The sequence below is a fragment of the Scyliorhinus canicula genome, chromosome 9 (assembly GCF_902713615.1).
Source record: "Scyliorhinus canicula chromosome 9, sScyCan1.1, whole genome shotgun sequence".
In the NCBI taxonomy this organism is placed as follows: Eukaryota; Metazoa; Chordata; class Chondrichthyes; order Carcharhiniformes; family Scyliorhinidae; genus Scyliorhinus; species Scyliorhinus canicula.
Genome location: NC_052154.1, coordinates 120,561,378 through 120,575,514, shown reverse-complemented (window position 1 = coordinate 120,575,514; position 14,137 = coordinate 120,561,378). Strand labels below are relative to the sequence as shown.

Sequence of the window (14,137 nt, the reverse complement as noted above, 5' to 3'; positions counted from 1 at the left end):
GTGTTGGCTTGCCAATCAGCACCCTTTTCTCCTATAGTATAAATTGTTGTGATTGGTTGAAATTTGGCATTCTTGCATTTATCCTGATGAGTGCAAGATTTGAAAAGCTTCAGTAACATCGCTGTCTTTTCAGCGGTATATAAGATGAACTACACCTCTGTTAACTATAATTATTTGACTATGGAATTTTGCTTAATTCATAATCCAACATTTTAAATTGCTGTTGACGGTACAAGATGCGACCAAGTGAAATAATCCAGCGTGAGATTTCTTAAAACAAAAGCTGGGATTGGGGGTAGCAAAAGCCAGTGATTTCATATTGAGTGCTGTTGGCGTGAAGCTGAAACTGGTGAACTTCTTACAGTTCCTAAAGTTCTCTGCCACATATCACATTTACACATCACCAGCTACTTAATCCATGCCCTCATGAGGGAAGTTGGCAAAGATATTCCCACTGGAAGATTGGCATTCTCTCCAGAATACTTGGTGAAAGGTCAGTGATGTCAGTTTGATTGACCTGAGCTTGCATTTCCTTAACAATAAGACTTTTTTCCCCTTAAAAGGGCACAAATCCAATGTAGCAGAATAGCATTGGTTCATTGCATGGTGTGGAACTGTCTAATTTGATTTACTTTGAACGATGCCATAGGAGAGTTGCTAGTGTATCTATAGAAACATTAAAAACATTTGTTCTATTTAGCTTCCTATTGGACCACATTGAATTCTGGAACACTTCCTTTGTGCTGGAGAGTTATACAAGGCAGACTTGTTTTCTTGTGTGAGCTGGATTTATTTGAACTTGGGAATAAGCGAAAAGAAATGTGAAGTATTAAATTTTCCATCTCATTAACTTTTTGTGACTGGAACATCCTTACAGATCTGGAAGCAGGGTTGTTCCTTATTCCATACAACTTGGAAATTCATTTTGGAATTGAGCTCTACTTGTTGTTGCAATTAGTGTTTTTCTTGAGGATAATCAGGTGCCTTAAAATCTAGGACAACGTAATTAATTACATTGTGTACGTCGAATGTGTCTTGAATTTCACAGTGATTTCTATCCACAAGAAGGGAGTTCATAAACCAAGAAACAAGCTGGAATCCTTACTGAATCTGGTTCTTAAGGTGGCTTTTGTAATGGCATTGATAGGTGCTTTGAAGACAGACAGAGTAATCAGAAGTATAGTTTGAATCTCACACTTGGGGGAGGAATTCTTACTGAAAATTGTAGTTTTAAATGAGATGATAGAATATATTCAGGGTGATCCACGGTTTCATTTCCTTTTTGTAAGGCTTTTGACCAAGTGCTTCTTGTGTTCCTCAGGAGGAGCTGGAAGCTTTTGTAATATGTGGATTTGGATTTTATCCAGGAAGTGTATTGTAGGGGCAAATCCAGGTTTATTGATTCTATCTCCAGAAAGAAGGGTGAGACAAGGTTGTTCGCTCAGTGTTTTTGGCAATAATATGTTGAACTCAATACATAATTTATAAGAATTGCAGCTTTTTAAAAAAACACGTTATATGCTGATCGCCTCATTTGAAGGTATAGCGAGGCCTACTTGGCACCTTGAAAAAATATGTTAAAGCAATGGATGAGTTGGTACGAGCCCCAACTGCGGCATTATAGCCTTGCATGGCTGGAGGGAAAATGAAATTGATTGGAAAGGTACAAGGAGCATTTGTTCTGATTATTCACCCATAGTATTACATGGTGAATGCCGAGTGAATCTAAGGTACACATCTTCACACTGTGGAGAATGTGGATCAGTTTTGTCTTCAGTAATTGCTTGAGGCAGGCAGGACATGCCCAAACCGTTCTTCATTGTTCAAGACTCCTGACAATGGGAAGAAAGGCTGACTGTGTGTCTGGAGGACTAAACTATGATGTTGGTTTATGTCAAGGAAGGGAAATAGATTCTGGGATTAAAGGGAAGGCTCTGTCCAGCCTGGTACAAAATATTTCAAAGGGCACGTCAATTTCATGTGTTTTCTATTGCCCCTCAGGTTTACTTGGGTGAAGCAGAGGGTGATTAATAAGACTGACGTGTGGCATTGATTATTGGCATGTGCATCAGATGGATGGAATATTTCAAACTGTCCTATGTAAACCCTTCCCCCATTTTGAAGGTAGATGCCTAGCATGTAGCCGATGAGGAAACCTGAGAGTTGAATAGTATTACTTGGCAGTTGTGTGTGAGAAAATGTTAATACATCCAGTATTTGTGCCTAACGTGACTAAGTCACAGAAGAGGAAACAGACACTGCTGAGCATTTGTATCTATTATGGTGGACTTTGTTATCCAGAGTGAGAGTCAGACAGATCTGCTGTAAAAGGAAGATTGACTTGTATTTATACATGGCTTTCAAGGCATTGGGAAGTCCTTATCGACAATTCGTCACTGATGAAGTTTTTTCACTGCTAAAATGTAGGAAGCATGGCAGCCACGTTTGTGAACAACAAGATCCCAGAAACACCGATGTGATAAATAACCAGATAATCGGCCTATAACAATATCGGCTACACTGCAAGTTGATTCTGATTGACTAGACTGCCAGTTTAACTAGCAGGATCTAGAAGGATATATCTCGTATGGCTGGGATTCTGCTCATTCATGTCAGGTCTAAGTAACTCTGTAAGCTATTGCCTTAGCCACAGGTTGACTGGTATGGGAAATGGACGACATGGTGGTTTGGCGTGCAGAGGAGTAGGGAAAGAACAGCGTCTCATTAGTTTAATTGGTTTAATAATTGAATAATAAGCTTGCCTCTGTTTTTGACAATGTCATTACTGCCTAAGAGTGCCTGATGTTTGTACTTGGTGCCTGAAACTGGAATGAGTTGTCAACCCCCACCCCACCCCGTGCTCAAAGGTGTTGAACAAAATATTGTACAGTTGGTGATTCTGGTTCATAATTGGTAACATAGTGGATAGCTGAAAAGTTGTCATTATTGTGCACATGTTTGATCATGTGTAGTGTCACAATATTTTAAGTATTAAATTCAATAATTCACTACATTACTCATCATTATTCAGTACACAAGACTAAAATCAGTAATAAATTCAACTCTTAGAACAATACCTCATGGAGTCAATCAGGGAAGAGGCTATTTTAGATCTTGTTTTGTGTATTGAGTCAGGATTAATTAGTCATCTCATCATATGAAATCTTCTGGGGAAAGCGTAATTATAGTGTAGTATTCACAAGTCTGTGAGTGACATGCATAAGTTTGAAACTAGAGTATTGAACTTGGAAAAATTAAAAATTCCATCGAGAAAGAGATCCAACAGTGGCTAACTAAAGAGGTTAAGCTTCGTATTAGATTTAAAGAAGGGGCCTATAATATCGGCAAGAGTTCAAAGCCTGAGGATTGGAAGAGTTTTAGATATCAGCAGAGGATGACCAAAAATTAGTAAAAATGAAAGATCAGAGTAAACTAATCAGAAAGTGTTTACACGAGTAGGTAAAAAGGAAGAGAGTAACAAAAGAAGTGCAAGTGCCTTCGTGGCTGAAGCAAGATCAATTCTAATTAGTAGGAAGGAAATGGCAGATATGTTTTTTTTTTAAGTAGTCTTCATAATCCAAGACCCAAAAATTAGCAGAAAAAGTTGGGAATCAAGAATTTAGTAAGAGTGAACAAACCTATAGTGATAAGGTTAGCAAATTAATGGGACTAGAAGCGAATATATATAAGGTGGACTTGAATGTCAGATCAGCCGTGATCCTGTTGAATGGCGGAGCAGGCTCGAAGGGCTGATCAGCCTACTCCATTCCTGTTTCTTATGGTCTTATAGTCTTATGAAGGGACTGAGTATAATGTACCCATGTTTTCTAATTGTACAAAGGTGGGAAAGTAAGCTGCATGGAAGAATAAAGGTCCTGAAAAGGACAGGTTTAAGTGTGTGTCATGTGGGAGTACCTTTAAGAAATGGATGTTTAAGCAATGTACCTTTAAGAAAATAGTGATGTCAGAGAGTGGGTGGAGCTGAGCTCAGTTTGGCCATTTTGAAGTTCTGGGTTTTAGTTTCAGTTTGAGACAGCAGCTTGGGTGTGACTGTTTTTGTGGCTGTTAGCTGCAGGAAGAAAAGCAAGGTGCTGGAGCTGAAGTCAACAAAGCTGATATATCTCTGCCTCCAACAGAAAATATATATTAACTGTAACCTGGTGTATTACTGTTTTTGTGAAGGTGAAGTCTTTTAGATGTGTAAAGGAAATGTTTGCAGGATTGGGTAGTGTTGTATTATTTTTGGGGTTATCTTTGAAGTAAGGGGTGTTAAGAGATCCAATGTTTATTTAAAAGGTTAATTTGAATTAATGGAATAAACATTGTTTTAAAAACTGTGTGTCCCTAATTGTAATACTACACCTGCGGAACAAGCCGTGTGCTTCAAAAGCAACAATCCATTAAAGGTGGGGGATTGGTTGAACTCCATGGTACATTTTGGGGTTTTGAAAACGCCTCTCCCATAACGTGTGTGGGGAAACTAAGGTTATTTAGTTCAGTAGCGAGAATTTAAAAACACTTTTTAAATGGTGAGAAACTATTTAAATGTTGGCCTTGAGAGAAACCTGTGTGACCTTGTAAATGTGTTACAGAATGTTAACATGCAGCCACAGCAAGCAATTATGTAGGCAAATTATGATGGCCTTTATTGCAAATGGATTGGAATCCAGAAGTCTTACTGCAATTGTACTGGACTGGAATATTGTGTACAGTTTTGGCTTCTGTTCCCAAGGAAAAATATACTTGCCTTTGAGAAAGGATTAATCCTGGGAAGAGAGGGCTGACCTACGAGAAAAAGTTGAGTAGAATGGGCCACAATAGAGTATGGAAGAATGTGAGGTGATCTCATTGAACCAGATAAGATTCTGAGGACTTGTCAGGATAGATGCTAAGTGGCTGTTTCTCCTGACTGGAAACTCTAGAACTAAGACTTGTAGTCTGAGGATAGCGAATGATGAGAAGTTTCATTTCAGAGTTGTAAATATTTGAATTGTCTACCCCAGAGGGCTATGCATTCTCAGTCTTTGAATATATTCACAGCTGCGATTGATCGATTTTTGGACTCCAAAGAAGTTTTTTTTTTTAATTTGTTCATGGGATGTGAGAATAGCATGCTGTGCCAGCATGTATTGCCTATCCCTACTTGCCGTTGAGGGGGCAGTTGAGACATTGCTGTGGGCCTGGAGTCACATATAGGCCAGACCGGGTAAGGATGGCAGATTTCCTTCCCCAAAGGACATTAGTGAATCAGATGGGTTTTTATGACAATCAACAATGGTTTTATGGTCATCATTAGACTTTTAATTCCAGATTTTTATTGAATACAAATTTCACTATCTGTAGTGGCGGGATTTGAACTTGGATCCCCAGAGCATTATTCTGGGCCTAAGGTTTACTAGTCCAGTGACAATACCATTATGCCACCGCCTTCCCGAAGTTGAAGGTTATTGGGATTGCGTGGGAAGGTAGAGATGAGGGTGAAGATCAACCTTTATCTTAAATGATGTGGAAGGCTCCAGGGACCTTCTAGCCTACTACTTCCTTTTATATTCTAACCTTTACAGAAGTGTGTGGAATATATGTACAGGATCAATTTACAAGTTTAAAAAGATGAATTTTACAAAATGGTTAACACCAATATATAGCCTCTGGCTTTTTTACGTTCTGGTCTTCGTCCAAATGAACCCTGTTTGATAACCTACTACTGCAAATCAAGATCGGGGACTTTAAATTCCCATTGCTGAATGGGATGAAGTTCAACTCTGTGGTTAGCTTTAACTGACAATTCAGAAGGGCCAGGCCTTTGGGTTCTTTATGTTTGGTGTTATGGTGGGAATCTTGCCTATCTGCTGTCAGTCATGTTCCTTCAAAATAAAATTGTCCCTCTTAGAAAGGTGATGAAAAATTGTAACCCAAAACTCATGAAACATTCTCCCCCCCCCCCCCCCCCCCCCACTGAGCTCTACACAACTGGATGAAGCATTTCCATTGTCTCTAACATAGTTGAAGCATTCCTTTAAAATAGATAGGATAAGTGGATTTTTCCTGTTTGTTCTTGGGAAAAGAAAAGGAATTTGTGGAATGTCCAAGAGATTTTTTTTGGAGCAGCTTGTGACAGAGCATATTAGGGAACAGGCAATTCTGGATTTGGTGATGTGTAATGAGGCAGACTTGATTAGGGAACTTAAGGTAAAGGAACCCTTAGGGAGCAGTGATCACAATATGATATAATTTACCCTGCAGTTTGAGAGGGAGAAGCTGCAATCAGATGTACATAGAACATAGAACGATACAGCGCAGTACAGGCCCTTCGGCCCTCGATGTTGCACCGACATGGAAAAAACTAAAGGCCATCTAATCTACACTATGCCCTTATCATCCATATGCTTATCCAATAAACTTTTAAATGCCCTCAATGTTGGCGAGTTCACTACTGTTGCAGGTAGGGCATTCCACGGCCTCACCACTCTTTGCGTAAAAAACCCACCTCTGACCTCTGTCCTATATCTATTACCCCTCAATTTAAGGCTACGTCCCCTCGTGCTAGCCACCTCCATCCGCGGGAGAAGGCTCTCCACCCTATCTAACCCTCTGATCATTTTGTATGCCTCTATTAAGTCACCTCTTAACCTTCTCTCTAACGAAAACAACCTCAAGCCCATCAGCCTTTCCTCATAAGATTTTCCCTCCATACCAGGCAACATCCTGGTAAATCTCCTCTGCACCCGTTCCAAAGCTTTCCACGTCCTTCCTATAATGAGGCGACCAGAACTGTACGCAATACTCCAAATGCGGCCGTACTAGAGTTTTGTACAACTGCAACATGACCTCATGGCTCCGGAACTCAATCCCTCTACCAATAAAGGCCAACACACCATAGGCCTTCTTCACAACCCTATCAACCTGGGTGGCAACTTTCAGGGATCTATGTACATGGACACCGAGATCCCTCTGCTCATCCACACTACCAAGAATTTTACCATTAGCCAAATATTCCTCATTCCTGTTATTCTTTCCAAAGTGAATCACCTCACACTTCTCCACATTAAACTCCATTTGCCACCTCTCAGCCCAGCTCTGCAGCTTATCTATGTCCCTCTGTAACCTGCAACATCCTTCCGCACTGTCTACAACTCCACCGACTTTAGTGTCGTCTGCAAATTTACTCACCCATCCTTCTGTGCCCTCCTCTAGGTCATTTATAAAAATGACAAACAGTAACGGCCCCAGAACAGATCCTTGTGGTACGCCACTCGTAACTGAACTCCATTCTGAACATTTCCCATCAACCACCACTCTCTGTCTTTCAACTAGCCAATTTCTGATCCACATCTCTAAATCACCCTCAATCCCCAGCCTCCGTATTTTCTGCAATAGCCGACCGTGGGGAACCTTATCAAACGCTTTACTGAAATCCATATACACCACATCAACTGCTCTACCCTCGTCCACCTGTTCAGTCAAAGAACTCGATAAGGTTTGTGAGGCATGACCTACCCTTCACAAAACCATGCTGACTATCCCTAATCATATTATTCCTATCTAGATGATTATAAATCGTATCTTTTATAATCCTCTCCAAGACTTTACCCACCACAGACGTTAGGCTCACCGGCCTATAGTTACCGGGGTTATCTCTACTCCCCTTCTTGAACAAAGGGACCACATTTGCTATCCTCCAGTCCTCTGGCACTATTCCTGTAGCCAATGATGACCTAAAAATCAAAGCCAAAGGCTCAGCAATCTCTTCCCTGGCTTCCCAGAGAATCCTAGGATAAATCCCATCAGGCCCCGGGGACTTATCTATTTTCACCTTGTCCAGAATTGCCAACACTTCTTCCCTACGCACCTCAATGCCATCTATTCTAATAGCCTGGGTCTCAGCATTCTCCTCCACAATATTATCTTTTTCCTGAGTGAATACTGACGAAAAGTATTCATTTAGTATCTCGCTTATCTCCTCAGCCTCTACACACAATTTCCCACCACTGTCCTTGACTGGCCCTACTCTTACCCTAGTCATTCTTTTATTCCTGACATACCTATAGAAAGCTTTTGGGTTTTCCTTAATCCTACCTGCCAAAGACTTCTCATGTCCCCTCCTTGCTCGTCTTAGCTCTCTCTTTAGATTCTTCCTCGCTTCCCTGTAACTATCAAGCGCCCCAACTGAAACTTCACGCCTCATCTTCACATAGGCCTCCTTTTTCCTCTTAACAAGAGATTCCACTTCTTTGGTAAACCACGGTTCCCTCGCTCTACCCTTTCCTCCCTGTCTGACTGGTACGTACTGATCAAGAACACGCAATAGCTGTTCCTTGAACAAGCTCCACATATCCAGTGTGCCCAACCCTTGCAGCCTACTTCTCCAACCTACACATCCTAAGTCATGTCTAATGGCATCATAATTGCCCTTCCCCCAGCTATAACTCTTGCCCTGCGGGGTATACTTATCCCTTTCCATCACTAATGTAAAGGTCACCGAATTGTGGTCACTGTCTCCAAAGTGTTCACCTACATCCAGATCTAACACCTGGCCTGGTTCATTACCCAAAACCAAATCCAAAGTGGCCTCGCCTCTTGTTGGCCTGTCAACATATTGTGTCAGAAAACCCACCTGCACACATTGTACAAAGAACGACCCATCCAATGTACTCGAACTATATCTTTTCCAGTCAATATTAGGAAAGTTAAAGTCTCCCATAACAACTACCCTGTTACTTTCGCTCTTTTCCAGAATCATCTTCGCCATCCTTTCCTCTACATCTCTAGAACTATTAGGTGGCCTATAGAAAACTCCCAGCAGTGTGGCCTCTCCTTTCCTGTTTCTAACCTCAGCCCATACTACCTCGGAAGAAGAGTCCCCATCTTGCATCCTTTCTGCCACCGTAATACTGTCCTTGACAGTATGTAATGGTATTACAATTAAATAAGGGTATTTACAAAGACATGAGCTGGCCAGAGTTGATTGGAAAAGGAGCCTAGCACGGAATACAGTGGAACAGCAATGGCAGGAGTTTTGGGGGGTTATTCGGGAGGCACAACAGAAATTCATCCCAAGGAGGAGGAAGCATGCTAAGGGAGGACAGGCATCCATGGCTGAGGAGGGAAGTCGAGGATAGCATAAAAGCAAAAGAATAAGCGTACAAAGTGGCGAGGATTAATGGGAAGCTAGAGGATTGGGAAGCTTTTAAAAGCGAGCAGAGGGCAACTTAAAAAAAAAAGCAATAAAGGGGAGGAGAAGATGAAGTATGAGTGCAAGCTAGCTAGTAATTTAAAGAAAGATAGGATGAATTTTTTTCAATATATAAAAGGTAAGAGAGAGGCAAAAATAGACATTGGACCACTGGAAAATGTGGCTGGAGAAGTAATAATAGGAAACAAAAGAGGAACTGAATAGTTACTTTATATCAGTCTTCACGGTGGAAGACACCAGTGGGATGCCAGAGCTCCAGGATAATGGGGGGGGCAGAGGTCAGTGCAATGACCATCAGTAAGAAGAAGGTTCTGGGGAAACTGAAAGGTCTGAAGGTGGAAAAATCACCTTGGCCAATGGGCTACACTCCAGGGTTCTAAAAGAGATAGCTGAGGAGATTGTGGAGGCATTAGTGATGATCTTTCAGGAATCACAGGAAGTAGTAAGGGTTCCAAAGGACTGGAAAGTGGCTAATGTAACACCGCTGTTGAAGAAGAGAGGGAGGCAGAAGATGGGGAAATTATAGGCCGGTTAGCCTGACTTCAATCATTGGTAAGATTTTAGAGTCCATTATTAAAGACGAAATCGAGGAGTACTTGGAAGTGCATGATAAAATGGGACTGAGTCAGCACAACTTCGTCAAGGGGAGGTCATTTCTGACAAATCTGTTAGAGTTCTTTGAGGAAGTAACAAGGAAGTTAGACAAAGGAGAACCAGTGGATGTGATTTATTTAGATTTCCAGAAGGCCTTTGACAAGGTGCCGCATAGGAGACTGTTAAATAAGTTAAGAGCCATGGTGTTAAGGGTAAGATGTTGGCATAGATAGAGGATTGGCTGACTGGCAGAAGGCAGAGAGTGGTGATAAAGGGGTCTTTTTCAGGATGGCAGCTGGTGACTAGTGGTGTGCCTCGGGGGCCGGTGCTGTGACCACAACCTTTCAATATACATTAATGATCTGGAAGAAGGAACTGAAGGCACTATTGGTAAGTTTGCAGATGATACAAAGATCTGTAGAGGGTATTGAAAAAGAAGGTGGGCTGCAGAAGGACTTGGACAGGCTAGGAGACCGGGCAAAGAAGTGGCAGATGGAATATAATGTGGAAAAATGTGAGGTTATGCATTTTGGAAGGAGAAATGGAGGCATAGACTATTTTCTAAATGGGGAGATGCTTGGAAAATCAGAAGCACAAAGGGACTTGGGAGTCCTTGTCCATGATTCTCTTAAGGTTAACTTGCAGGTTCAGTCGGCAGTTAGAAAGGCAAATGCAATGTTAGCATTCATGTTGAGAGGGCTAGAATACAAGACCAGGGATTTATTTCTGAGGCTATGTAAGGCTCTAGTCATTTGGAGTATTGTGAGCAGTTTTGGGCCCCGTATCTAAGTAAGGATGTGCTGACCTTGGAAAGGGTCCAGAGGAGGTTCTGAAGAATGATCCCTGGAATGATGAGCTTGTCGTATGAGGAACGGTTGAGGACTCTGGGTCTGTACTCGTTGGAGTTTATAGGATGAGGGGGAATCTTATCGAAACTTACAGGATACTGTGTGGCCTAGATAGAGTGGACGTGGAGAGGATATTTTCACTTGTAGGAAAAACTAGAAGCAGAGGACACAATCTGAGACTAAAGGGATGATCCGTGAAAACTGAAATGAGGAGCATTTTCTTCAGCCAGAGGGTGGTAAATCTGTGGAACTCATTGCCGCAGAAGGTTGTGGAGACCAAATCATTGAGTGTCTTTACGACAGAGATAGATAGGTTCTTGATTGATAAGAGGATGGGGGTTATGGGGAGAAGGCAGGAGAATGGGGATGATAAAAATATCAGCCATGATTGAATGGCAGAGCAGACTCGATGGGCCGAGTGGCCAACTCCTATGTCTCGTGGTCTTATGGTATGAGAGTTGCTGACAGCAGCAGCATTTATTGTCCATCTGTAATTGCCCTTGAGAAGGAGATGGTGAGTTGCCTTCTTGAAACACTACAGTCCATGAGGTACACATCCACAGTGTTGTTGGAAACAGATTGCCAGGATGAAGCAACAGCGATATAGTTCTAAATCTGGATGGTGTGTGGCTTGGTGGTGAACCTGCAGGTGGTGGCGTTCCGATGTGTCTTTTGCCTTTGTTCTTCCAGGCAGCAAAGGTCACAGGTTTGGACGGTTTGTTGAAAGAACCTTGATGAATTGCTGCAGTGCATCTTGTAGGGGGTACACATTGCTGCCATCGAGTGATGCACACTGTTTTGGAGGCGGTGAATAGATAGGGTGCTGGCAAGTGGAAAGCTTTGTTTTGGATGGTGTTGAGCTTTGAGTGTTGTTGGAACTGTACTTGTCCAGACAAGTAATAATAATCTTTACTGTCACAAGTAGGCTTGCATTAACACTGCAATGAAGTTACTGTGAAAAGCCCCATTCCGGCGCCAGTTCTGGTACACGTAGGGAGAATTCAGAATGTCCAAATTACCTAACAGCACATCTTTCGGGGCTGAGGAGAGGAAACCGGAGCACCCGGAGGAAACCCACACAGACACGGGGAGAACATGCAGACTCTGCATGGACAGTGACCCAAGCCAGGAATTGAACCTGGGATCCTGGTGCTGTGAAGCAGCAGTAATAACTACTGTGCTTCACAGTCCTTGGTTGTGCCTTGTAAATGTGGGCAGGCTTTGGATAGTCAGAAGGTGAGTTACATGCCGCAGAATTCCCAACCTCATTTCTGCTCTTACAGTGATTATATGGTGGCCCAGTAAGATTCTGGTCAGTTGGAACTTCCAGGGTGTTGTTGATGGAGGATTCGGTGACAATAATGCCATTGAATTTCAAAGAAAGACGGTTAGATTCTGTCGGCATTTGTGTGGCACAAATGTTACTTGCCACTGCTTAAGTATCTGAGTAGTTATGAATGGATCTGAACATTACAATTGTCACCAAGCATCCCCACCGCTGGCCTTATGGTAGAGAGAAGGTTGTTGATGAAATAACTAAAGATGGTTGGACCTAGGCCACCACTCTGAAGAACTCCTGCAGTGATGTCCTGGAACTGAGATGATTGACTCCCAACAACCATTACCTTTGTGTGCCAACCAGAGGAAAGGTTTCCTGCTGATTCCCATTAACTTCACTGTTGCCAGGGCTCCTTGATACTGCACTTGGTCAAATGCTGCTTTGATGTCGAGGGCAGTCATTCTCACCTCACCTCTGGAATTCAACTCTTTTGTTCAGTTTAGCCCAAAGCTGCAATGAGGTCAGGAGCCAAGTTGCCCTGGTGAAATCAAACTCAGCATCAGTGAACAGATTGTTGCAGTGTAAATGTTGCTTGATAGCACTATTGACGACATCATCCATCAATTTGATCATGATTGGAAGTAGATTGGAACAGTATTTGGCCTGATTGGATTTGTCCTGTTTTTGTGGGCAGTTTGCTCATCGTTGCCATAGCTGTATTGGAACAGCTTGATGGAGGGAATGGCTTGTTCTGTTTGTTGGACTGATTGGCTTGCTAGGCCCTTGTCAAAGAGCATTTGAGTCAACCTCATTGCCACATGCACTGCAGGTCAGTCTAGGTAAGGATGGCAACTTTCCTCTCATGAAAGTCATCAGAGAACTATTTGGGTTTTTATGATCCAGTAGTTTCATGATATTCCAGATTTATTAATTACATTTAAATTTGACGGCAGAGCATTGTGCGGATTGCTAGTCCAGTAACAAATCTTCTCTGCTACTGTCTTCAGTTTGTATGCAAGTATTTATTAAAGATCACCCGAGTGTTACAATTCTTGATTTTTATTTGATATGGTTCTGTTTATCCATCAGAGGAAAAATCAAGCGCATTGCTTTCCAATTTACGCCATATAGCTGGGTGAAGTTTGAATGGAAACCAGCCTCAAATCTTCGCAGGTGGCTGGCAGTTTGTGGAATTATTTTCATGGTAAGAAATTGGATATATTGTGTTGCAATTAAATGTGAATATTTATTTACAAATTGTGCATTTCAATATTTCAAAATTTTGTATTTTTGACACTTGTTATCCAAAGGAATTGGAGTAGTTTAATGTTTCATTCAGTGCTTTAAATTTAATGAATTGTGGAATAATATTGGCAAACAGCACATTTCCACCCCCTCATTATTTTGCTTGTCCCATCCTGTGGAGAATGGATAATCTAGCCATGAAGCTGGGAAGTGGTTAGTTGACTGGTTTCCCCAATTAATGTAAGCTTATAATTGACCAGCAAAAAGGTGTGATTCTTGCACCAGCGATATGATTGAGATCTTAGTTGTCTTTCCTAGTAGTGAAACATTGTCCCAAAGTCAACTTACAGCCTTCTCTGAAATCTGATGTAAAACATTTCACAAGTTTCAGAGGTGCTCGTTTGAAGCCCTTTTTTGATTCTTTTCTGTTTGCCAATGCCAAGCTTGATGCTTTTAGAAAAATGGGGAAAAGGATGCATTTTTCTTAAGTTTTGTAACCTATTCCTCTGTCTCTTTAGGGTAATTGTACAAAAAATACAATATATAGTACTTATTGTTTCAGCAACAGAAAAGAAAAGTCTGGTTTTGAAGAAAAATACCATCGACAATTTATTTTCACTTGTTGATCACTTTAATTCTTCTCTCTGAACAGTACTTTGTTTATGTTTTCCAGTTCTTGCTTGCAGAGTTAAATACATTTTACTTGAAGTTTGTCCTCTGGATGCCACCTGAACACTACCTGGTCTTGCTACGTCTCGTTTTCTTTGTGCATGTAGGAGGTGTAGCAATGCGTGAGATTTATGACTTCATGGATGACTTGTAAGTATCTGTTGCAAATGAAAGCCCAAAGATCAACAATGTTATTTGGTTCATTCAAATAAATGGCAAACTAAGTCAGTGGACTTTAACTGTCATGTGAAAGTTTATCATTGATGATGCTTTCAAACATACTTTTAACTCTAAAGCATTCCATGGATA

General features: G+C 41.5%; 1 protein-coding gene across 3 annotated transcripts in view; it reads left to right on the top strand.

Moving 5' to 3' along the window:
* The window catches only part of ptdss2 (phosphatidylserine synthase 2), a 147,964-nt gene that overhangs the window by 110,697 nt on the left and 23,130 nt on the right, over positions 1–14,137 (top strand). For all 3 annotated transcript variants that reach the window (XM_038807465.1, XM_038807463.1, XM_038807464.1), the window contains exons 9-10: positions 13,004–13,118; positions 13,833–13,978. In XM_038807465.1, the coding sequence (XP_038663393.1) occupies positions 13,004–13,118; positions 13,833–13,978 (261 nt within the window). The remainder of the gene's footprint in view (positions 1–13,003; positions 13,119–13,832; positions 13,979–14,137) is intronic.